At 42.2% G+C, this 26,673-nt stretch overlaps 1 protein-coding gene across 1 annotated transcript in view; it reads right to left on the bottom strand.

Annotated features, from left to right (window-relative positions):
- Positions 1 to 1,458: 1,458 nt before the first annotated feature.
- Positions 1,459 to 26,673, bottom strand: part of LOC104991625 (formin-1-like) — a 42,567-nt gene continuing 17,352 nt past the window's right edge. Inside the window, exons 4-5 of the mRNA XM_010844176.1 lie at positions 25,920 to 25,951; positions 1,459 to 3,455 (exon numbers count right to left, since the gene is read on the bottom strand). Of these exons, the coding sequence (XP_010842478.1) occupies positions 1,459 to 3,324 (1,866 nt within the window). The 5' untranslated portion in view covers positions 3,325 to 3,455; positions 25,920 to 25,951. The remainder of the gene's footprint in view (positions 3,456 to 25,919; positions 25,952 to 26,673) is intronic.

Below are 26,673 nucleotides of genomic sequence, written 5' to 3'. Positions count from 1 at the left end.
ATGCAGTTTCTGGAGAAGTGGCACACCCAGTCGTAGGATTTAGTGTGACTTTTAAAAAGAGCCTTTGGGGTTGGGATGGCTCTTGCATGCCCAGTCTCTAGAAGTCTCTGTCTAATAATTGCAGAGAGCTTCCTTTCCCAGTATTTCAAAGGCTCCAGCATTCACACAGAGAAAGGATTTTCATCACTAGTGTTCTATGACACATGATCTACATAGAATCTACAATTCTACGACTCTGCTGATGAAGCAGTTTGGTTCTATTAGGAAGTAGCAAGTTTCATCAAACCAAGAGCAGTATACCACAAACACAAAATGAAGAACATTTACTACACTTTAAAGAATCACACCCCGGATCAGTGATTTAGAGAAATTTATAAAATGGCAAGAGTTCAAAATGAACAGAAGCTTTTTAAATTCCTCCTTCCTAGATAGATATTTTTATCTCAGAAATTTCACATGATGTTTCCTCTAACCTTTACGTGACTCTATGTTACATTACAAGCCTAAACAAAGCATTGACCATGTGCTGTGAAATGACTACTGAAAAAGAACCTATTACCTACACAAAGGCATGCAATACCCTGAGCACCTGGCCGCACTGGACCAGAACATTGTGTGAATACAGGAGTGGCACTTAATAAACTGTCTTTTGGGGTCTTATTGAACCCACTTATAGAACCACCAGAACTATTTTCATGTAAAATTTTAAATCACATGAAACATACAAGCCAAATTAGCTCTTTAGCACCTTCTGCATAAGACATGATGTTATACCAGTAACAGCAAAAACTCATATATAAAACATAACTTCAGGATAAACATTATTTTGTGCTTATTTGAGAAATAAAAAAAAGACTTAAAAAAAAAACCAGAACATCTGAACCAAGTTTCTTCAAGTTAGAAGGAATTCATCCCTCTTCTAGTATTAAAAAAAAAGTTTTTGTTGTAAAATTAGACCACTTACAAAAGAGATCACTATAAAGAAGCAAAACCGAACCCTGAAACCTCTGACAATAGAGGAGCAAAGACACAGTATGCTTCCACTCTTAGAGAATCCCAACAAATCCAGGCTACCCCAGCAGAGTGAAGAGCAGAATTTAGGTCAAGGGGCCAATTAGCATCAAAGGCAGTGACAAGTTGCTACCTCTTTCTGCCCAGTCCTGTTTCCTTTGAGAGTCCTATGTTCAGCAACCATGGAGGCAGCTTTAGAGCATGCCAAAACAAACGAAAAAATTTAAGGCATTTACAAAATATTGCTTCTAGAAGCAACTACACCCCTAACCCCATAAGTCAACACCACCTCCACACTCCTTAATAACACTCCCAGCTGTACTGTTACAAGGTGAATTGACTTGGCCAAGGAATATCAATTCATTGTTAATTAGCCAGTCTCTGAATAGCACAATCAGATTACCTGTGGGTCGCCCGTGAACACATGTAAAGCATTTTAAACCGGGACTAACCTGGAGGTGACTGGTGCTGGGGCTGAGCTGTGGTCCTCCCGGGCCCCAAGGTCTTTTCCAAAGGTTCCCCGGGCACCAACCGAGGTTGGCCCACTCTGAGGGAGGTCGAGCTGGCCCCTTTGGTCTCCGTGACCTTGGCAGAGGATGGTGGCTCCAAGGTGTCTGCAGAGAGGGACCCAGAGAAAGCACAGCTCCTTCCAGAAAGAGAGTCATCAAGAGCGGCTTCCCCCTCTCCAGGCAGTGAGGAGAGCCGGAGGATCCTGTGATGCTGCTGAGGGCTGGGGAGCCTTGGAGAGAGAGGTGAGGGAACAGGTGACATCCGTTTGCGCGTGCTGGGTGGAAAGGCTGAATTATTAATTACTGTGCCAAGAGCAGCCAGCGCTGGTGGGGGCAGCCTTTTCTCATCACTTCCAGGGTCCACGCCACCACGGGGCAGATCCAGAAACAAGGTTTTACGGCTGCCTCTTCCAAGCCCAGCTCCCCTCCTGCTCCTGGTTTCTGGGAGGGTGTGGGCACCAATCGTGCCAAAGGGAAAGCCCAGCCGTTTGCCTTCAGCGGCATCATCTAACTTCTCGCTCTCTATCACCTTCAGGAGGACCTTGTTCACAGCCCCCTCAGTGCTGGCTGGGGGGCATTCCCCAGCTGATGGCTGCCATGACCTATCCCTTTGCTGTTCCTTGTCCAGGTCCCTGGCTCCCCAAGCTCCAGCCTCAGCTCCCGGGAGGGTAAGCAAGTCTGCGCCTGGTATAAACTCAGCTGGGGCTGCTAGGCCAGGGGCAATCTTTCCCTCACCCTCAGGATGCGTTTTGACTACTCGCTGTACCTGAGTGGACAGATCCTGGACTCTGGCCACCACTCTGGAGACGGGCTTCTTCCTGTGAGTCCACTCAGCAGCCTTCTCTCTCCGGCCTCTCTCTGCCTCTGGTTCTTTCTCAGGCTCCTTGTGACGTTCACTCAAGCCTGTTTGCTGATGCACCAGCCTGCGAGGGGTTCTCTTCAGCTCTCTAGCTCTATCATCCCCTGGCTCCGTGGAGCTGCAGTCAGGGGGCAGCCCGCCTCTTCCCATCCCCGCATCTTCAGAAGGCTTCTTGATGCTTCCGGAGCCAGAGTCAGCATCCAGTGTCCTGGGGACCTCTAGGGTGCATCTCTCTCTCCTCTGCAGGGATGAAGTAAGCGCCCCATTGAGGAGCAAGTTGCCTCTCTCCTCCAGAAGCCAAAGATGAGGTCTTGTTCGAGAGAGAGGAAGGGAACTGCTGGAATAGACCTGGTCCTTCCCCAGCAGAGGAACCAGTTCCTGTCCTCCATGCCCCTTTCTTCTTGTCCTCTTCTGCAGGGAGCTTTGAGAGAGCCCCTCAAAGCTCTCTCTCCTTCCACCAAACCTCCGGGCCTTTTTGTTCCTGTGGGAGCTCCTCTTGTTGAGACAGCCCACGGCGGGCTCCCCCAGCCAGTCACCAGCACTCTGGAAACAGTCATCCTCGGAGGCCAGGCTCACAGAGAGTTCAGGCAGCTTCCCCTCCTGGTTCCCCATCGTAATCCCCAGGATGTGGTCTGAGCTCAGCAGACCAGCCAGCAGTCTCTCCCTTTCAGCAGTGAGTTTGTACAGCTCAGTCAGAATGTCTTTCGTGGGAGTCGGCTTGAAAAAGATGTCGCCTGGATGTTCGTTCGGCTGCAGACTGAGGCTGTGGATGTCGGACCCCTCCCTGACTTGGTAGCAGTTATGAAACCCTTTACTGGCTCTGTCTAGAGTTACAGTGTCCTTGTACGAAAATCCTCTGACTTCACCCCTTGGAAGATAGAAGCTGATGTAGCAGAGTTCGGTAATGGGTTTACGCAATTGGAGGGTGCAGTGAGTGCCTTCCATTATGCCTACCTAATTATTCATGCCTCGGAGATGCTGGTCTGTGGTCAGGCTTCTGAGGCTTCAGTGGTGGGGCATGTGATGGTGGCAGTGTGGGGAAAGCAGCTGACAGTCATCTCCAGCAACGAGACTGCCTGTGAGGGAAACGGGAGGAAAGTGGCTAGTCTAACAGTCTGCAGGAATCACATACCGACAGAAATCAAAGCATTACCGGTCTTACCCTTCCTCTCTGGCTGACCTCAATCAACTCAAGACATCAGCCAGAAGGCTGATTGTAACCTCTTCCCCGCTCCCAGCCCACCCTTGACTAGCAAAGCTTTTCTACAGCTGAGAATAGGAGAATGCTCTAATATTAGCCCCAAGACAAAAGTCCCTTTGCTCCTTTGCCCTATGTGGGAACTTAATGTATACCCTAAGCAGGTCTCTCAACTTCTCAAGGTTTTGTTTAGGTTCTTCTATAAAACAGAGGTAACATACCTCCCAGAAATCCTGAGGAGAGAGGTCTTTGAGATCCTTAGAAAACATAGCCACTTTAGTAACTCGGATTTGGAAGGTTACTTTGCAAAAATGAGTCAAACCTTTTTACTCCCCAAGAAGCACCTTCTAAGATTTGAGATTATGGATCAGATGGTAAAGAATCTGCCTGCAATGCAAGAGACCTGGGTTCCATCCCTGGGTCAGGAAGATCCCCTAGAGTAGGAAATGGCAACCCACTCCAGTATTCTTGCTTGGAGAATCCCATGGACAAAGTACCTGGTGGGCTACTGTCCATGGGGTCACAAATAGACATGACAAGCAACTAACACACATTCTATTTAACTTAAAGAAATATGGAGGAAAGATATTAGCCACAAATCTGACGTCTCTTCTGGACACAATTCATGAATTCTGCTAAAAGAGCTAAAAGTGAAAATGCTTAATTTTAAATTTAAAAGAAGTAACTCAGGCATCTTAATCAGGTTCTCTTTGTTTGTTTTTTTGTTTTCCTACTTTTTGCCTATCTGAAGTCAAATGGAATGGCAGAGAAAAAGGAAAAATCTGTAAGCCATTGCTGGCCCTGTATGGACTTTCAATCAATGACTTCACCGTCAAAGTGGCTGAAATGTCACATTGATGGGGAAGGCAGCTGCTCTCTCCTGTGATGTGAAGTATCCCAGGGGCATCTCTTTGGCTAACATCCCTCCACACAACCATGAGCTTAGAATTCTATATTATGATACTTCATTTCTCAAATGAAGGCACTGCCCAGTCTTCAGGACTTCCAAGCTTAAAAACAAATCCCCTGGGAAGGGTAACACAATAGCCATTTATTAACCATTGATATCTTCAGTGACATCTCAGGTCGGTACATAAAACTACATTTTGAGTGTAGGAAGAGAGAAAGGAGGAAGATCCTTTTAACAGAGACTCCTTACTGAAGACATATGAAAATAAGAAGGATAAAATGAAGGTAAAAAGAAAAAAAAAGAAAAAAAGTAACCATCTGGTCAACCCAGAAGTTCCAGAAGGACTTGGGGTACTCATAGGGGTTAAAGGGCAAGAAGAGAGGAAGCAAAGAAGAAATGGGAGGCCAGCTGAGGCCTTGCCTCTCTCACGGCTTTCTATGGGATTGTTCTCATTCAACTATAATATCTCTGCTGCTGCTGCTGCTGCTGCTAAGTCGCTTCAGTCGTGTCTGACTCTGTGTGACCGCAGAGACGGCAGCCCACCAGGCTCCCCTGTCCCTGGGATTCTCCAGGCAAGAACACTGGAGTGGGTTGCCATTTCCTTCTCCAATGCATGAAAGTGAAAAGTGAAAGTGAAGTCGCTCAGTCGTGTCCGACTCTTAGCGACCCCATGGACTGCAGCCTATCAGGCTCCTCCGTCCATGGGATTTTCCAGGCAAGAGTACTGGAGTGGGGTGCCACTGCCTAAAACTTGTCTAAAATGTTCATTCCTGGCCTTTCTTAAAGGTGCCTGTGTATATAGATTCTTAATACTTAATAGTACAAACTCTCTGAATATATCTAAGAACACCCTTTGGAGGTGATTTTTTTATTCAGAAGTGGTAAAACAGTCATAAACAACCAGTTATAAAAGCAACCGCATAGCTGCCAATACCCACTCTTCATGATGCTGAGCACTGAGTTCAACTTAGGAACTGTCAAAAGCACTGAAGTGAAGCTGTGGAAGTGCTATTATTCTAAGTTGCACAAAGACGGGAAAGGTCTTGTTTTGCCTTCAAGCATCACTCTCCTCTAGTTCTTACCCTCTCAATTTCCCTGGATTAGAACAAGTGTGTGATGTGGGAGAAGGGGAAGAGTCAAATTTTTTTTTAATATATATATGTAATCTGTTCACGGAGAAGGCAATGGCACCCCACTCCAGTACTCTTGCCTGGAAAATCCATGGACAGAGGAGCCTGGTGGGCTGCAAAGTCCATGGGGTCGCTAAGAGTCGGGAATGACTGAGCAACTTCACTTTCACTTTTCACTTTCATGCACTGGAGAAGGAAATGGCAACCCACTCCAGTGTTCTTGCCTGGAGAATCCCAGGGACAGGGGAACCTGGTGGGCTGCCATCTCTGGGGTCGCACAGAGTTGGACACGATTGAAGTGACTTAGCAGCAGCAGCATAATCTGTTCAAAGTAGCAGCACAAAGTTCATGCTATGATTTCAGATGAAACCATGACTGCCTATTTTAAAAGTCTATGCCCTGAGAGGGAATTTTATGTATATATTGAATATACACGTGTGCACACTTTTATTTTGCTATCTCATTTAACAAATATATTTCCCTTTTACAGATGAAGAAATTAAAATTCAGAGAGATTAAGGACCTGGTCTAAGGCCATATGGCTCAAAAGAAGGAAGAATAAAACCTAGATCTGTGTCATTTCACGGCTTTGTAGGTTAAAGTGGTTCCTTATTCACTGCCTTCTAATGCTGAACTAATTTTTCAAGAAATTTGAATAGAAGAGTTCCTTTATTTTGCTAGCTTGGTATTACTCACATTATTTCTTCAAATATATCTCACTACTTTTACAACTCATGTTTTGGCATGTCTGATCAGACAAAATGCTGTTCTCTAAGGCTGTCCCTTAAGCAATATAATTCAGGGTCAGGGCACCAGAAACTCATTGCAACTGTACCTGTCAAGTAGAACTCTTAAAAATTCTAATACAGAAAATAAAGATGAACAGACTCATATGAAGGCTGTATCTTTTGTGAAAATTATAGACATACAGTGCTCTTTTATAGGGTTAACTACTTTTTTCTCCTTGTCTTTATAAGTCTTGATTATACACATGGAGAAAATGTCATGGTTAGTATTATGTATATTAGTCATGGTTAGGAAACTAAAGCCAAGTTTTAGGAAATTATGAGATTGGATTTTATAGCAATAAAACCACAATTCAAGGCATAAAGCTACTATTTAAAAAAAAAAAAAAAACCACTTACACATAGAAATTTCAATACAGAATGCTCTTTTTGGTGCCCATGTCTAAGGCCAGGGAGGCGCAGAACAGAGAGAGGGGAAAAAAAAACAGAAACAGGAATTTGTTCCATGCTCTTGGGAAACTATATTTTCTCCAATCTGGGCACTGGGGACTAGACGTGTGTTAAAAGACTGTACTGAACACAGGCTAAGGAGCCGGAACATCCCAGGAGCCATAGCGAATCATTAAAGAATCCTAAGCAAGGCATGCTGCTTATTTAGATTTGTATTATAGAAAGATCACTGCAGAAGCAAAGTGGAGACTAGACGAACAAGGGCTAAGACTAGAGTTATAGGGCTTCCCTAGTGGCTCAGATGGTAAAGAATCTGCCTGCAATGTGGGGGACCCAGATTGGATCCCTGGGTCTGGAAGATCCCCTGGAGAAGGAAATGGCAACCCATTCTAGCATTCTTGCCTGGAGAATCCCATGGGCAGAGGAGCCTGGTGGGCTACAGTCTGGGACCTGATCCTAAGCAGCATTCAAAAGACTTTGGGAAAGAAAATAAACAAAAAACTAACAGACAGACCTTTGGACTAAGAGATAGAGCTCCAGGACTTCCCTGGTGGTTCAGTGGTTAAGACTCCATTCTTTCAATGCTGGGGTCCCAATTTGATCCCCAGTTGCCTAGAGAATCCCAGGGATGGCAGAGCCTGGTGGGCTGCCGTCTATGGGGTCGCACAGAGTCGGACACGGCTGAAGCGACTTGGCAGCAACAGCAGGAAACTAGGATCCTGCATGCTACCCTCCTACAGGTGCAACTGGGTAGCATGTGCATGGGAAAGCCCCAAAGAACACTGAAAAAGCTCTGAATGTTGACATTAAAACCACAACCAACAGAAGACTGATTGGAACTTTCAGCTTGAACTAAACCAGGTTGGCTGCCTGAAAAGGGGAAAACATTACTCAGAGTGTATAATATTCCAAATATTCAGGATGCAACTCAAAACTACTCAGCAATACAAAGAACCAGGATGCAAACAGTATGGAGTTTGGATGGGTCATGGGTTTGGATGAAGTTACTCAAGGAGAGTATGCAGACTGAGAAACGGTTACAGAGTATAGCACTGGGAACACAGATATTAAAGGAATAAACGGAGGAAAAAGAAACTGCAAAAGAGGCTGGAAAGAGATAAGAAGTAAGTTAACTCCCAAATTTTGTATCTAAATAAACTAAAGTTCAGTAGTCTAAATTATTATGCTTTTATTGTAAGTTTATAAACTCTAGATTTAAATCTTTCAATCAGTGTAGCCAAACTAAAACCCACATCTCAGAAGCTAAAGCTATATTAAACCATAGGGTTTCCATAATATTGGTAAGGTGTTATGGAAAAACCTGTAATACAGATTGAACTTTTGGCCAACCCAATCCTATTAATGGCAAAAGTTTCTTTCTCCCTTCTCTGAGAGTAACAGAAGTCACATATCCAGTTGCATCCATAAATTCTTAGTTTCAGCTTTATCTATCATCCCTTCTCAAAGACCTGCTACATTTTCCTCTACAATTATCTTTACTACATTTCTTTTGCAGAGAAATACCATAAAAATAGTAAAAATCACATGGTATCATACCATGATGGAGACCATTTCAACCAGGGATCAAAACATAGGGCATAGAAAATGAAAGGTGTGACTTTGAGGTTATAGATCTCAACACTGGCTGTGGTGCATGGCAGGATACTTGGCAAAAAGAAGTCCCCATGAATTGTCAAAGAGAAGAGTTTCATTCTTAGAGTCCTGAAAAAAAATTTTTTTTAGCGTCACAGAGGTGTTGCTGCTTCCAAGATGAAATATTATTCTACCAGATTCTGGGGGTCCAAATCCAGATTTAAATGTTCATACCATGTGTTCAGAATTCCTGAGCTTCCAATGATCATAGAGAAGGTGTTCCTATTTCTTCTCTCTCTGGGCCTTATCATTTAACAAAAAATTTCAGGCAAAAAACATTATCTGCAGTGGAAGGTAGGGACTGAGAACAATAGTTTAATAATAAGGGAGAATTCGTTGAAAAGAACAAGTACTTCCACTGAGTGCACAAGAACACACGTTTTGATATCCTAGTGGCACAAAGACAATCCAACTTGCTTGAATTTGGCAACCACAGTGCATCTTAGAGGAAACTCATGGAAAAGAAAAGATAATTTCATGTTTTCTGGTCCAAGGATGAATTTTAGAATCATTGGAACATCCAAATTTAAGATAGATTGTTGCAAAGAAATACAAACATTTTCAAACTTACTTCCCCATTCTCTTCCACAGTTTGAAATTATTTTTATCAAAAAAACTCATTGTGTACATCCCCTACTATCATCAGTGAATAATTATAGAACTGCTTTTGGAGCATGGAGTAACTATCTGTGGTTCTCCCTAAATCTCCCTCTCTCAGTCAAGAACAGACTATCAGAATTCAGCCATCAGTCTAGTATCCCTGCCAGTGTCTGGATCTGGATAAACATACCTCATGTTCTTTCTTCCTTCAAATTTTAGGTCCTCTGTAACACGAGAAATTTAATTTCTAAGCTTCCAATCCACTAACCAAAAATACTACTTGGTGATACCTACAAGATGACCAAAAAACTACAAACTGCTTCCTTTTTGCAGAAGTCTGCCTTGAACAAATGAACTTCAACCTCAGCACTCCAGGATGCTCCACATCAAAAGAAGGCTTCTGAGCAGGGCAAAAGCGTCTCTGGGACAATCCATTAACAAGTCAGAGTACAGTACAATGTCGGATCATTTCATGTATTTTCCATCTGAGAAGCCAGAGAAAAGGAACTGTAAGTCTTAGGAGTGGAAAAAAGAAAAAAAGCAAAATACAAGGAAAGGGACTTCCCTGGTGGTGCAGTGGATAAGAATCTGCCTGCCAATGGAGAGAACATGGGTTCGGTCTCAGAAGATCCCACATGCCACAGAGCATCTAAGCCCATGTACTATGACTACTGAAGACTGCACCTTCTAGAGCCTGAGCTCCATCACAAGAGAAGTCACTGCAGTGAGAAGCCTGTGCACCACAACGAAGAACAGCCCTCACTTACAGCAACGAGAAAAAGCCTTTGCAAAGCAAAACGAAGACCCAGCGTAGCCAAAAATAAAATAAATAAAATTAAAAAAAAATAAAGGACTATGAAGTGGGATTATACACAATTCCATGCTGAGTTCATAGACCTATTTCAAGCAGCACTGCCTCACTCTGCTTTGACTAAAACACAGCAGCTCTGCAGATGCCACACACTAAATTATACATCTTAATCTGGTCTACCAAGTGACCTTCTCTGCTTGTGCCCACTGTGAAAGCACTTTGTTCCCTGGTAAGTCTTCAGGTCTTTCATTTCCTCTAGCAAACTCCAGGCAGCCAGTCTCTCCAAAACAACACTGCTGGGCTGATTTCTTCCCTGACTCTTTTTCCAGTAAGCAAGTACATGATTTTTCTCTACCCCAAAGGGAAAGATCTGTAGTGCCTCATCATAATAGGAAATTATTGCCTTTAGCAGATGCTAGTCAATGCTCATGACATTATTTCACCAATGCCTAAAATTAGATCCAAGAATTAGCTGCAGTCATTCTGTCTGTTTACTGTAGATTTCCTAATTGATTCTGGGCCTAAAATGCCAATGCAAAATCTTTTTTTTGCTCAGTCATTGGCCCAGACATGCCCTGTGACTCCATCTGAGTCCGATATTACCAAGATAGATTATCTATAACTTCCATTTTTTAACTGGAAATTGTCCCTCTCCATACAGATTCACACTCTGTCCTTTTACACACCAATTTAAGCACCAGGAGACTGACTTTTTTGGACTCAGTCTCATCTGGAAAATCCCATGGACAGGAGCCTGGTGGGCTTCAGTCCATGGGGTTGCTAAGAGTCGGACACAACTGAGCGACTTCACTTTCACTTTTCACTTTCATGCATTGGAGAAGGAAATGGCAACCCACTCCAGTGTTCTTGCCTGGAGAATCCCAGGGACGGGGGAGCCTGGTGGGCTGCCGTCTATGGGGTCGCACAGAGTCGGACATGACTGAAGCGACTTAGCAGCAGCAGCAGCAACATCAACAAGCTCCCCTGCACTCTACCACTAGGTTTAGCCACTGTGGCACCAGGTTAGAAGGCAGAATGGGGAAAGGGTCGGGATATCTACTTCCTGGCTCCCTCCCTCCTAGACCATGGCTTTCTAACAGGTGGGTCCTCTACTCACGAAGACCACAGCGGCTCTTGGGGAGTCGTCCTTCAGCTACAGTTACTGCTTTTGGATACCGTTACTGGTCCCTCCCACTGCTCATTCAGGCCTAGGTAGTTCTGAATTCTGTCTCTCCCATGTGATTTTGGACACTTTAGTGCCTGCCTGTCCACCTCCTACCCACCCTAGGTTGGAGCAGTGTCACTGTTCTTCGGATAGAAGATACAAACACAAGGGTAGGTCTGCAACCGCTTCCTAGCTCTTCTCTCCCTGAAGGAATTTTTCTTCAAAGAATTTAAACACAGCGGGAGTAGGAGTACAGGAGTCACAACTAAATGACTACAATACAAAGCAGAAAGAGATCCATTCAATAGACATCAAACAAAAGGTCAGAGGTCAAAGAAAGGAGAAAGTACATTAGATGTGCAGGATCAGAAAATCCTTCAGGAGAAGCTTTTGAAACTCTCATAAAGGGTAAGATCTCAACAAGCAGAGATTAAGAAAAGGGAAACACAAGAGGAGAAGCATTATATAAGACTGGGAAACTTGCTAACGCGCACAAAGGGAAAAACGACTTTCTTTTTTAGATGTGTATAAGGATGTATGAAGTGATGCCACATCATAAAAAAAAATGAATCCAGATTGGTAGGAAATTAATGCTAACTTCATAAAAAAAATGAGAAACCACTGATGAGTTTTGATCAGGAAAGTAATATGTCCAGGATTAAACTTAAGAAAGATGAATCTAGCAGTAATATCAGAACAGAATAGAGTAGAAAGAGATCAGAAAGCATCAAGAATGAGGAACTCAGGAGAATAGAAAATTCTGCAAAGAAACTGAAAAAGAAACCAACTAGAAGGGGAGATTAGAAGAACAGCTTTAGATAGTAGTTTTAGCAAAGTAATAGAACACCAAAATATACTGCAAAAAGCAAGAGATAGGCAGATAGTTAAGAGAAGGCAATAAATAATAACCTGTACAAGGCTTTGACTTCGTGGTTACTTTTGTTTTTGTTTTTTTAAGACAGAGGAAACTTGAGCATGTTTTTAGGCTGAGAAAAAAGTAGTAGCGAAGAGGGAGCTATTGATGATACAAGTGAAAGATGGGATAAAGTAAGGAACAATAGATGAAGGAAGGCCCCAAAGGATGAAGACATGGGCTTGAGGATAAATGAGGAGGATAAGCCTTGACAAGAAAGAAAATCATTTCATGGTCAAAGAGTAGGTCTAAGTTAAAAGGAAAAGACAATGATAAGCAGAAAGTAGTGAAAGTAAGAGAGTTTACATATCACCTTCCCTCGATGGCTCAATTGGTAAAGAATCTGGCTGCAATGCAGGAGATACAGGAAATGTAGGTTCGACCCCTAGCTTGGGAAGATCTCTGGAGAAGGGAATGGCAACCCACTCCAGTATTCTTGCCTGAAAAATCCTATGGACAGAGGAGCCTGGGAGGTTACAGTCCAAAGGATCTTAAAGAGTTGGACAAGACTGAGCACATATGCATGCACACATATATCACCTCATTGAATTTTTTCTTCATAAAAACTGCAATTTTATGATTTTCTTTGTATTCCTACAATGTCACAAGGACAGCACTATGCTAGACTATTCTATAGAAGCAAAACCTCTACCTTTAAAACTCTGATTTGACTAAGAGTCAAAAGCATTCCAAGCTGGGTCTTATTATAACATACTGGAGAATATCTGAAATAATTATATAGAGGCGAACTTCTGTTCAGTAGAATTATTTTGGTTAATAAATTTCTAGCCAAAGTCACATCTTGTAATCAAAGAGTAAGAAAAATGGCTCCTTCTTGCAATTTTTACAAAATCAGTTCAGTTCAGTCACTCAGTCGTATCTGACTCTGTGACCCCATGGACTGCAGCACTCCAGGCTTCCCTGTCTATCACCAACTCCAGGAGTTTATTTAAACTCATGTCCATTGAATCAGTGATGCCATCCAACCATCTCATCCTCTGTGGCCCCCTTCTTCTCCCATCTTCAATCTTTCCCAGCATCAGGGTCTTTTCCAATGAGTCAGCTCTTCACAGCAGGTGGCCAAAATATTGGAGTTTCAGCTTCAGCATCAGTCCTTCCAATGAATATTCGGGACTGATTTCCTTTAGGATGGACTGATTGGACCTCCTTGCAGTCCAAGGGACTCTTAAGAGTCTCCAACACCACAGATCAAAAGCATCAATTCTTCAGCACTCAGCTTTCTTTATAGTCCAACTCTCACATTCATACATGACTACTGGAAAAACCATAGCTTTGACTAGATGGACCTTTTTCAGCAAAGTAATGCTCTGCTTTTTAATAGTTGGTCAGTAACTTTTCTTCCAAGGAGCAAGTGTCTTTTAATTTCATGGCTGCAGTCACCATATGCAGTGATTTTGGAGCCCAAGAAAGTCTGTCACTGTTTCCATTGTTTCCCCATCTATTTGCCATGAAGTGATGAGACCACATGCCATGATCTTAGTTTTCTGAATGTTGAATTTTAAGCCAACTTTTTCACTCTCCTCTTTCACTTTCATCAAGAGGCTCTTTAGTACTTCTTTGCTTTCTGCCATAAGGGTAGTATCATCTGCTTATCTGAAGTTATTAATATTTCTCCTGGCAATCTTGATTCCAGCTTGTGCCTCATCCAGCCCAGCATTTCTCATGATGTACCCTGCATATAAGTTAAATAAGCAGGGTGATAATACAGCCTTGACGTACTCCTTTCCCTATTTGGAACCAGTCTTTTGTTCCATGTCCAGTTCTAACTGTTGCTTCGTGACCTGCATATAGATTTCTCAGTAGGCAGGTCAGGTGGTCTGGTATTCCCATCTTAAGAATTTTCCACAGTTTGTTGTGGATCTGTGATCTACACGGTTAAAGGCTTTAGCGTAGTCCATAACGCGGAAGTAGATGTTTTTCTGGAACTCTCTTGCTCTTTCCATGATCCAGCGGATGTTGGCAATTTGATCTCTGGTTCCTCTGCCTTTTCTAAATCCAGCTTGAACATCTAGAATTTCACAGTTCATTATTTTTAAAAATAATTTTACTTATTTATTTTTAGTTGTACTAGGTCTTCGTTGTTGCATGGGCTTTTCTTTAGCTGCAAGTGAAGGATACTCTCTAGCTGCAGTGCCCAGGCTTCTCACTGCAGTGGCTTCTCTTTCTCTGAGCATGGGCTCTAGAGCACAGGTTCAATAGTAAAGGCACACAAGTTTAGTTGCTCTGGGGCATTGGGATCTCCCTGGATCAGGGATCAAATCTGTGTCTCCTGCATTAGCAGGCAGATTCTTTACCAATGAGCCACCCGGAAAGCCCTGTTTGTTTGTTTTTTTAATCCATGAACCTAGCCACTCTGATACCCATATGTGCTAAAAGGTGTGAGCATTGAAGATCCCCCCAAAGACTTCAGAGAATCTTTTCTTCACCTCTCCCTTACCTCTTTAAATCTTCATGACACAAAGATAAATTCCAGCCTGCTATACGATCTCCAAGAAAATATCAGATATCAAGATCCTCAACACATCTCTGGGCTCATGCCTCTACTTGGTTTATATAGTCATCTATTGGAAGTATATGAGTATATTAAGGGAAGAATCCCCTGCCTTGTGATTTTAAAAAAGAATCTGTACATATGAGATACTTACACATTGAATACTTAAGTTTCAAAGGTCAGTGTATGATTGCACAGCATCCCATAAAGATGGGCTTGGCACATTCTTGGTTAAGACAGGCATAGCTTTCTTTTCAAAAATCAGAAGTGTCTTTTTAAATATGTGAACCCATTCTGTGGAGTTTGCTTTTATGAGAAGTTTAAATCAGGAAGAGTCATTGCATGTGTTAAGTCAAGTTTGCATTTCCTAATTAAGGACACTGCTCTCAAATAATGACTTTCCAATTATACAGAATAAAGGATTTAAAATAGACTTTTACATTTTATAGAGGAGAAAAGACCGTGGGAGGGGGCTTTAAGGGCACTCTCTTGTTTAAAGATTCACCAGAGACCACAGACCTCACGGAGGAAGGGAGAAGGATGGGGACTCTCAGAGATAAAGCAACTCTGCCATCTCGTTTCCCCTATAGTCCCTCTGTTATGGAAAAAAGAAAAAAAAAAAAACTGTCTCACATTATGCATTCTAAATTTATAAAACATTCCCAAATACTTCCATGAATTGTTGTGCATGCTAAGTTGCTTCAGTTGTGTTTGACTCTTTGTGACCCTATTGACTGAAACCCACCAGGCTCTTCTAATCATGACATTCTCCAGGCAAGAATACTGCAGTGGGTCACCATGCCCTACTCCAGGGTATCTTCCTGACCCATGGATCGAACCCGCATCTATTTTGTCTCCTGCACTGGCATACAACACCATAATATGAGATTTGTATAAACTTCTGTAAAAGAAGTTGTGTGGCTCCAATTTCCATTGGAAACATACAACCACTCTCCAAGGCCAGTGTGACAGATGCTGTCATTGTTGTTTATGTACAGAGAGGCTAAAGAGGACCAGAAAGTTTAAAGTGACTTGCCCCTGATTACACAGCTAGTGAGGAACAGAAGTGGGACTCAAATCCAGGTTATTGGATTCCCAGTTTGGTGGTCTTTCTACTATTCCACTATAGCTGAAAACCATTTTAAGTGCCATAAAAAATTTATTGCTGGATAGACTTTTAAATGCAATGTAGTACTACACAGGATGAAGCAAGTGGGCTCAAAGCCAGTCCTTGGTAAAGGTTTCTCATGTAAGTGTGATCTTTAGAAGACTTTTATGTCTGATTAAATATTCAGAATCCTACAGAGGTCAATAATTTATAGGAAATGGCTTCATAAGGTGTATCTGCTTCTTTTTTGTATTGTTGCTTTTGAAGAAGACATATTGGTATTAAAGATTCACAAACCTTAATCTTACCATGGTAATCAAGATAGGCCCTTATTCATCTTAAATCTAGTGTCAGTTCATAAAATCTGCCATGTGAGTTAGTTATTTTGAAGTGAATTTTGCACAATACCAGTAACTCTGTATAGCAATGTTTAAACAGAAGGATCTTCCAAAAAAGGGATAGGGTAACCCACCACTCCATTCCAACCCAGTGTCAATGTCTGTTTCGGCAAAGATAGTTAGAATCTCCACTGTTGTCTGGCAAGCTCATTTTCCTTGGTTGACTAAGAGCCAGGAAGGTAACATTTTAAAGACAATCAATAAGAATCTACAAAAATTTAAAATAGGTGGATTCATATTTGGTTGAGAAGGAGGAAGAAAAGAAAGCAAAAGAGGAAGAGGAAGATGAGGTGAGGCAACATCTCATGAGGTTTTAAGCACTGCTAGGCCTCAGTTAAGTGCTTCCAATGCCTCATACATTTAATTCTCATAGATCTATGAGATGAGTACTAACAACACTCCCTCTTTACCCATGAGAACCATATAAGCCTAAGTAACTTACACAAAGTCACAAGAACTAGAAATAGAATCCAAGCCTAAACGTCTTAAAAATGTGCACGTAGAAGTTACAAAACAATGCATTTTCTTTCTTTTTTTTTTTTAAGTATTATATCTTTTTTTTTAATTTTTTTAAAAATTTTATTTTATTTTTAAACTTTACATAATTGTATTAGTTTTGCCAAATATCAAAATGAATCCGCCACAGGTAAAAACTTCAAGGAGAGAGGTTTCCCAGAGGGCACAGTAGTAAAGAATCCACCTGCCAATACAAGAGATGCAGGAGACCAGGATTTGATCCTTGGGTCAGGAAGATCTACTGGAGGAGTAAATGGCAACCCACTCTAGTATTCTTGCCTGGAAAATCTCCTGGACAGGGGAGCCTGGAGGGCTGCAGTACCTGGGGTTGCAGAAAGTTGGACACAATTTAGCAACTGAGCATGCACACACTGGGGAGAGAAAATAAATCTGTTATGGGACACTCGCAGGAGACCTCTAACACCTCTACATAAGGATTATTCTCTTTGATGGTTAAGGCTTCCCTGGTAGCTCAGCTGGTAGAGAATCCGCCTGCAATGCAGTAGACCTGGGTTCAATCACTGGGTTGGGAAGATCTCCTGGAGAAGGAAATGGCTGCCCAATCCAGAATTCTGGCCTGGAGAATTCCATGGACAGTCCATGGGGTCACAAAGACAGTTGATGGTTAAGACATTATGGCAATTACGCAAGTAAGGCCATGATCTACATGTTCCTTAGCCAGCATGTTAATTATCCATCTGGCAGAAAGGAAAAAGCACATGTAATGTTTACAAAATTCCTGCCAGGAATTCTTCTCTGTTCTAAAAGTATGCAAGTGTTCAGTCTAATGTTTTCAACAGGACCTAGAGAAAGATTTGTCTCACAATGCCCCAGAGCAGTGAGGACAGTTAAGATTGGATATCACCATTAAATCTGCTTAAGTGAAGTTAACAGAATTATGATTGAATATTAATAAGTTGTGACTTCAGAGACTTCCTGGGCAGTCCAGTGGTTACAACAAACTGGTTCCAAATTGGGAAAGGAGTACGTCAAGGCTGTATATTGTCACCCTGCTTATTTAACTTATACACAGAGTACATCATGTGAAATGTCGGGCTGGATGAAGCACAAGCTGGAATCAAGATTTCTAGGACAAATGTCAATAACCTCATATATGCAGATGACACCACCCTTATGGCAGAAAGCAATGAGGAGCTAAAGAGCCTCTTGATGAAAGTGAAAGAGAAGAATGAAAAAGCTGGCTTAAAAACCCAACATTGAAAAAAAGAAGACCATGGCATCCAGTCCCATCACGTCAAGGCAAATATATGGGGAAACAATGGAAACAGTGACAGACTTTATTTTCTTGGGCTCCAAAATCACTGCAGATGGTGACTGCAGCCATGAAATTAAAAAAGGCTTGCTCCTTGGAAGAAAAGCTATAACCAATCTAGACAGCATATTAAAAAACAGAGATACTACTTTGCCAAGACAACTGAGTGACTGAACAACCACCACCACCGCCGCCAGTGGTTAAGACTTGGCACTTCCAACGCAGAGGGCGAGGGTTCAGTCTCTGGTCGGGGAGCTAAGATCTCACATGCCATGTAGTGCAACCAAAAAAATAAATTAACAAATAATTTTTTAAAAATAAGCTTTGACTGTAGGTATAACAAAAAATGTCAGAGCACCCCCAGACTTTGAAACAGTCCCCCCTGTAAGCAGGAGCTTAGTTGTGGGTATGGACACTTAGAACTATGTCTACTCAAACATTTAAATCCATTCCACCTTTGGCAGAAGGTTGGAAGTTGTAATGGGACTGTCTAAACAATATCTAACTAGTTTTTACCTTCTGATACCTGAATTTAAAAGAATTAAGTCTCATCGCTAATTTCAACAGGTCCTAAGACAAACACCTTCCATGTCACAACAGGTATAGTTGGACCCAAAGGTTTGGCAAAGAAAGTAGTATCAGGCTCTAAACAAGTCTTCCTTTAATAAACTGTGCTGCTCTGAGAATTCCCCATTGGACTGCTACTCACAATATCACTACTTCATGCAAAATGCTCATGTCCACAATTCCTATAGCTGGATATGTCACATGGGTGTCTAATAGTTCTCTCACACCATTTACACACAATTTTAGAAGCATTTCCAGATGATTTCACAAGCTCATTCTCAAAAATCTGTTAATTGACCTCAACTGAAAGGTAGAAACATTAAAAGATATTATATGTCAGGAGTCAAAGATTGCACCTATCCAAATGGCAGGTTTAGAAAGAATAAAGGTGAAGATAAGTATAGACTCATGAAATTGATGGAAAAGCCCAAGTTTTGAGGTATAGATGGTTACCCAAGATAACCTGTTATAGCAGTCTCATGCTGTTTCTAGAAATCTCTTGTGTTCCTAGAATTCAAATAACATCCCCAAATAATCCTTTGAAAAATATTTGTTGTTGTTCAGTCGCTAAGTTGTGTCCAGCTCTTTGTGACCCCATGGACTGCAGCACGCCAAGCCTCCCTGTCCCTCACTATCTAGGAAAAACATAAAACAACTTAATAAGACCATTCCTGAATTTGAGATGGCTAAAACTCTGGTAGAATGAATACATAAATACATGGCACAAAAAAATAGTAATTGAATTTTGAAACAAATGGCTATTGTTCTGATTCCTAACTGAAACTGTGATAGGTCTCTCCCCCTTCTCAGTACACAAGGGAACTCCTGGGAATTCAAGAACTCTGAGCACAGCTTGGATGTCAGGGAAGAGTTAACGTTGTCTGTGACAAGTTTCAAAAGCAAATATATAATAAGCACAGCAAACAGGCCTGTGATGGTAATAAGAATGCAGAATTAGAAGGACATGAAGGCCTGGGGTTCTGTAATTTTTTGCTGTTGCGCAGTCACTCAGGCATGTCTGACTCTTCGCGACATGAACTGCAGCATACCAGGCTTCCCTGTCCTTCACTGCCTTCCAGAGTTTGTTCAAATTCATGTCCATTGAGTTGGTGATGGCACCCTACCATCTCATCCCCTGTTGCCCCGTTCTCGTGGCTTCAATCTTTCCCAGCATCAGGGTCTTTCCCAACGAGTCAGCTCTACTTATCAGGTGGCCTAAGTACTGGTGTTTCAGCATCAGTCTTGCCAATGAATATTTAAGGTTGATTTCCTTTAGGATTGACTGGTTTGATCTCCTTGCTGTCCAAGGGACTCTCGAGTCTTCTCCAGCACCATGATTCAAAAGCCTTTTATAAAAAGTTGCAACTGACACACATTTCTGTAGTATCAGGCTCTAAACAAGTCTTCCTTTAATAAACTGTGCTGCTCTGAGAATTCCCCATTGGACTGCTACTCACAATATCACTACTTCATGCAAAATGCTCATGTCCACAATTCCTATAGCTGGATATGTCACATGGGTGTCTAATAGTTCTCTCACACCATTTTACAAATTACAGACTAAATTACAATTTACAAATTACAGACTAAATCTGTGCATCAGATAAGGCTTTTAAATGCTTCATCATCAGATTAGGCAAAAAGGTACTCTAAAGTGGACATGTACTTGCATGAAAAATCAGTTTTCAGTTGGGGGAATTCTGTGTGGATTAAGAGAGAAGGATTTACCAAGAAAATCCTTCTTAAAGGGCCTGACATCATCAAGAGAAGCATTTGTTTGGCTGCCTTGGGGGCCTATGTGAGCTAAACAGATTTACAGCATTCAAGTTATTCTTCTAAAAAGCCTGTTTTGCAACCTTAAATATTTCAGTAAATACCAACATTTTATAATAAGTAACTTCTGGGCACGCAAATTTAATTCTACCAATGGGTCTGGGAGACAGGATACATTCCCCCATTCCTTTTCTTCAGTTGCAACTGCCTTTCCAAACTCAAAATGTCACTCTTACAACCTTAATGACAGCTAGTTCTTCTTCAATTCTAAGGTGTTTCCGTAAAATCTGTACGATGAACACATTCACAAACAAAGTTAGACATGTGGTCATGTATGCAATTGTGTGTTAATATCACCAGCTGTCATCACACTGCACGGATTTGCATAGTGTGCAAAACACAATGATTCAAATTTGCGACATGAATGATACACCTAAGCTGCCCAGGTAAAGAGCCCACCTGACAATCACCAGGTCCGGAAGGTCCCCTGGCAAAGGCAATGGCAACCCGGTCCTGCATTCCTGCCTGGGAAATCCCATGGACAGAGAAGCCTGGCGGGCTACAGTACATGGGGTCACAGAAGAGTCGGACATGACTTAGCGACTCAACAATAACAACAACTAAGGCACAAAGACCAAAGGATCAAGACACATACTAACTCGAGGTTCCATGGCAAACTTGATGCAGAGGCCACTGGTATACTGAGGAGCCTGGAAGGAGGACGGCAAGATGAGGAAGGCACTCGACATGCTGCAGGAGTGTTATGTGGATCAGCATGCAGTGATGGACCACAGCCAGTGCACTGCTGCTGCCAAGTCGCTTCAATCGTGTCCCACTCTGTGCGACCCCATAGATGGCAGCCCACCAGGCCCCGACGTCCCTGGGATTCTCCAGGCAAGAACACTGGAGTGGGTTGCCATTTCCTCCTCCAATGCATGAAAGTGAAAAGTGAAAGTGAAGTCGCTCAGTCGTGTCCAACTCTTAGCGACCCCATGGACTGCAGCCTACCAGGCTCCTCCACCCATGGGATTTTCCAGGCAAGAGTACTGGAGTGGGGTGCCATTGCCTTCTCCACACAGCACAGTGCAACTTGTCACCAAGCGATGGGATGGGAAAGGGAAGGAGACTGATACTTGTTATGTGGTTTGATACTGAATTAGAAATTCTGCCTTTGTTATCTCATTTAACTCTAGCAATTATCTTCTGCCTCATAAGGTTGTTGTTTTTCATTTTATACATCATAATAAATGAAGTTCACAGAAGGACATAGTAAAGTTGGGCTTCAACACAAGTCCACACTCCTTTCAGTACAGAACATTCGAGTAGCAGGGGCTTGAAGACTGGCTCTCAATTCTCTAGCTTATTAGAAAGGATATCAAACATGTGGAAAAGGAAAATAGAAAGCAAACCATTTAAATAAAGCTGGAGGAAAATAGAAAGGATGGAGAATGAATGATTGTGACTTTGAGGAGGAACAGAATAGGGTGGGGGTGGGGAGTCACATCACTGAAATAATGCAGATAGTACAAGAATGACTTTCCCAGAGATTTTTCAATAAAAGAACAACATCGTATATCCCACAGGAAAAGGATGGAGCAGCTGAAGAACACCAGTCTAAAACTGTCATGTAGCAGAGTGACCTACCTGCATTGGCCTGGGATATCTAGGCCACCTTTTTGTGAAACTGATAGACAAGGAACCCTTCATGAGTTTATTATATATGCAGATATACAGGAGAAGTTTGGGGGATTGGAAGGACAAGAGGCATGAAGGGGACCTATTTGGTTGCAGGAATCTGGAGAGAGAGGGGAAATTGTGGGTAAGGGATAAGTGGAGATAAAGAAGAGAACAATGGACAGAATAGGACAATATCTGATACACACAGAAGAAAAAAGGTAGGAGAATTCCTTGTGTTCATAAAAGATTTTGTAAGACTATGAAACCAAGCACTGCTGCTTCAAGGCCCAGTGAGAGAGCATGACCAGGGGTGGAGAAGGAGCTGTTCTCTTCCATCCATCATCTCCTCCGGTGACCGAGGAACTTCAAAAGACCATCACAGAAAACTATTGTGCTCAACAGGGTGTCATTTTAACAAAGGGTTCCTGCAGAAGAGGCCAGAATAAAGACAAGGTGCAGTGAGGACAAGGCTGGGGGACAGAATGACTAGTCTGATGGCTGAGCACATATGAGGCTCCAGGAAATAATGGGAAGTTTAAAGGGGTGGATGAAGTCCTATGTAAACAGCAAAAACTAAGATTGATCATATTAAGGTGTTATTATTAATGAGTCTTGACTTCAACCCATAAACAAGTGATGGCCTCCACACAGTTTGAAGAATAAGGGGCACAAAAAAGAATAAGAAATAGAGGAAATGCAATGATAAACATGACTCCCACCCCAAAGAAGAGAAAATCAGTCATCCAAATGGAATGGGTTTCTTTGAAAGGTTTGCTATAACTGGACATTTTTAAGTGAATGTTGATGACTATTTGATGGAGATTCTGAGGAAATTATTAACCATTATCTATCCAGTTCCACAGACCTAATAGTCTCCCTTAATATCTGCCCCTCTCAGAGTTCAATCCATTACTAGCTCCTCTTGGTTTTACCTCCATGATGACTAGGTGCTTGGATGAGCTGGAATTCAGAACACTTCCATCCCAAGCTAATATAATTTTTTGAATATGTTATGGTACATACTCTTCTTGGAAAGACAAAGAGTGTTTGATCTCTTAATCTATGTTCCATAATATTCCATATCATAAAATTTTCATCCCCAACAAAAATAATTGATCCCAATAATTATTAAAATTTCCTTGGTTCAGTTAATTAGACAACTGAATTCCACAAATCCCAGAATTTTTGATAATTTTTATCTATCAGTATTTGAGGGATCAATCTAGTGTGTCTAGATTCTCAGGAGGCTCAAGATCAAATGAGCAAATATCATGTGTAATAGTTTTTCATGTTCCCAGCTCCCCTATGATATGAACATTATCAATGACAACATCCCTGTGTATGACTGACCCATATTTGGACTTATGGAATGTGGGCAATCAGAAATATTTCCACATTCCACACTGTAGTTTTTCCAAAAACAAAGTGTAATGGTTTGATTCCACCGTGATTTCTGTTTCAAACTCTGGGAACTGTCCCATGGAGCTAGATCAGGAGCCCATGAAACTGAGCAGGTCTTTCAGATGGAGAGAATTTTTCCTACCACACATCAAGTTTAATTAATAAAACTAGATTCCTGGGGCTCCCCTGGTGGCTCAGTGGTAAAGAATCCAGCTGCCAATGCAGGAGACATGGGTTCAATCCCTGGTCTGTGAAGATCCCACATGCCATGTTATGGTCCATGTGCCATAACTCTGAGTGTGTGCCCAGAGCACGGGAACTGCAAGTGATGAAGCCCATGTGCCCTAGAGCCTGTGCTCTGCAACAAGGGAAGCCACAGCAATGAGAAGCCCCCACTCACTGCAACTAGAAAAAAGCCCATGCAGTAATGACCCAGCACAACCACAAATAAATAAGTTAATAAAATGAAACTAGATTCCATTCAGAGGAAAGAACTATTTTTTAAGGACTAGAGTCTCAGTCATAGATGTCGCCCACTACTACTACTACTACTACTAAGTCACTTCAGTCATGTCTGACTCTGTGCGACCCCATAGACGGCAGCCCACCAGGCTCCCGCCCCTGGGATTCTCCAGGCAAGAACACTGGAGTGGGTTGCCATTTCCTTCTCCAATGCATGGAAGTGAAAAGTGAAAGTGAAGTCACTCAGTCGTGTCCGACTCTTAGCGACCCCACGGGCAGCCTACCAGGCTCCTCCGTCCATGGGATTTTCCAGGCGAGAGTACTGGAGTGGGGTGCCTAGGAAGGAAATTGACATTGTAGAAGAAAGTTTCTCAATCTTCTAAATGCTTTATATTTCTTCCTTTCATTATTTCTTTTCATAAGAAATTCAAGAAGGCAGGTCACCCTTATTTTGCCACATCTTTTCCTCTCTTTTCTTTTCATATAAAGAAAGGAGTCCTCAAAGGCTAAGCTTAGATACTTCATACAGAGCTTGCTGTATATCTGCTGGCCTGGGAACTGGAAACCAAAAGTATGGCCCCAATGAGGTCAAAATTTAGTACAAATCAAAGCAGAGAAGCTCTGAAAATACCTACATTCTCCACCCACCCACCCCCAACCCAGACACACACACTTAGCAGTACTCTCCCACAGATGTAAAAAGAATCAGGACTTCCCTGGTGGCACAATGGATAGGAATCCACCTGCCAATGTAGGGGACAGTTCAGTCCCTGGTCCTGGTCCAGAAAGACTCCACATGCTGCGGGGCAACTAAGCCCATACATCGCTACTACCAAGCCGTGTGCCGCAACTACTTAAGCCTTCGTGTCTAGAGCCTGTGCTCCACAACAAGAGAAGCCCTTGCTGGCTGCAACTGGGAAATCCCAGGCAAAGTAACGAAGACCCATTGCAGCCAAAAATAAGTGAACAAGATTATATATATACGTGTGTGTATATATATACATATATATATGTGTATATATATAAAGAATCAAGAAATTCTCACCCATATAGCATCCTCCTCAATTGAGAAGTCCTGTCCTGATTGAAATGTTTATTTATGACTGTCAGAGTTGAACTGAGGCTACAGTGCAATAATATCCCATAATGTCTCATACTTTTTGAAGAAATCTCACATGCATATTCTTTTTAAACAAGCAATTTATCTGATCAGATCTGAGAGATAAATGGACATTGCTGAGAGAGGTTTGAGAAAATATCTGGCTGGAGGGCCCCCAGAGCAAATGGCACATTTCCCATTTGAAAGTTGTTCCTTGAAGGCCAACTATATATCAAACATTTTCTTCTTCACTTTTCTAGATGGAGAATTCGTCTTTGGCACTTCTAACCAACCTCCTCTACCTCCCTTCCCCTTGCCGGTAACACATTCTGTCTCCTACCCCTAAGAAAAGTCACTTTCAACATATGACCAGATATAAATCATTCAGCTTTTGATGACATGAGTTAGCCGTCATAGAAGTATTTTCATTTGCTGCGTTGCCCTGTCAAAGGGAATGACAGGCCATGGAGCCAATTTAGGGAATTCAGCTTCACTTATATAGAAGAGGGAGTGATTTGGTCAGAGGTCTCCCCAGGACTGACAAAATCCTAAAGCTATTATCCGCAGCTAAGACACAACTTCTGAGTACCCAGAATGTTTCTAAGCTTTGGTTCCCAAACTAAAACTGTAGATACCTAAGGTAAACAGCTTTAGTTCTTTAGTTAATTAAATAGGTGATTGCTTGTTTAGGGATCACTCACCCCATGTTGGGCACTCTTCTTAGAGCTTTTACCTGTTTTAACACATTTGTTTTAACACATGCAAAAAAGTCTATGAGGCAGGTACTATGATTTATCCCTGTTCTATAATAAAGATCATGTCACGTGCATGTGTAGCCTGTCCATGGGATTCTCCAGGCAAGAGTACTGGAGTGGGTTGCCATTTCTTCCTCCAGGGGATCTTCCCAACCCAAGGATCAAAACCAAGTCCCCTGCATTTGAAGAGGGACTCTTACCACTGAGCCACCTGGACCTGAGTCACAGAGAGGGTAAGTAATTTGCTAAGAGTCACATAGCTGTCAAGGGGCTGTGATGGGATTTGACCAGAGATGGTTTTTTCCTAGAGGGGCTCTGAAAATCTCTTAAAGGACTAACCAGGGAAACCAAGTCTCATTCTTCTGAATGAGACTCACTCATTCACTAATTCGTCTTCTTAAGTCATAGGATATGAGCACTCACCCCATAGTATGACTGATCCAGGACTCATCAATCTTCATATGAGAAAGTTTCCACCCGAGCAGCGCAGACCGAAGGAAAAACAATGAATTCAGAGTCAGAAGGCTTGGGCTCAACTCCCTCTCTGTCAGTTGCTAAAGCAATGATCTTCTGAAAGTCACTTAGCCTCTCTGCACCTCACTGTCTCCATCTATAAAATAGCTTTTTATTCTCCCTATTTTCAATGCAGTTCTATAGTTCCTTCTGCAGAAAAATGGAGTCCACTCTCCAAATTACTTTTCTAGGTAGAGTAAATTCAGGGCACACATGGGATCAGAACCTAGACTTCTGGAACCAAAGATACCACAGGACAATAAGGGGTGGAAGCAGGTAAAGGAAACGGTATGAGAAATTCACAAAAGAACCAAATTTTCATCAGTAATGCAAGACCCAGAAGGAAAGCAAGTGAAGTGTAGGAAACAAGTAAAACTGAAAATTAACATGGGTGAAAAATAGGTGAATTAATCAAGGCTCATTATTTCCACCTCTATTAGAAAAGAAAATTCATTATTGGCTTTAGTGAGACCCAGGACACAGTGATCTCTCCACTTCAGCACTACTACAGCGTTTCCTCCTTTGGTCCAAACCCTTGATTGACACTTAACAACTACCATCTGAAGAAGTGCTGTGATTGCTCCCTCCTGGCCCATGCACAAAGGAAAAAATCTTCAACTTGAGGCCCTTCTTGAGCTCTTATCAACCTATGATGCCTCCATGT

Source organism: Bison bison, unplaced genomic scaffold, assembly GCF_000754665.1.
Source record: "Bison bison bison isolate TAMUID 2011002044 unplaced genomic scaffold, Bison_UMD1.0 scf7180017864197, whole genome shotgun sequence".
NCBI lineage: Eukaryota > Metazoa > Chordata > Mammalia > Artiodactyla > Bovidae > Bison > Bison bison.
The sequence above is the reverse complement of the archived record's forward strand: the minus strand, read 5'-3'. Positions and strand labels throughout refer to the sequence as shown.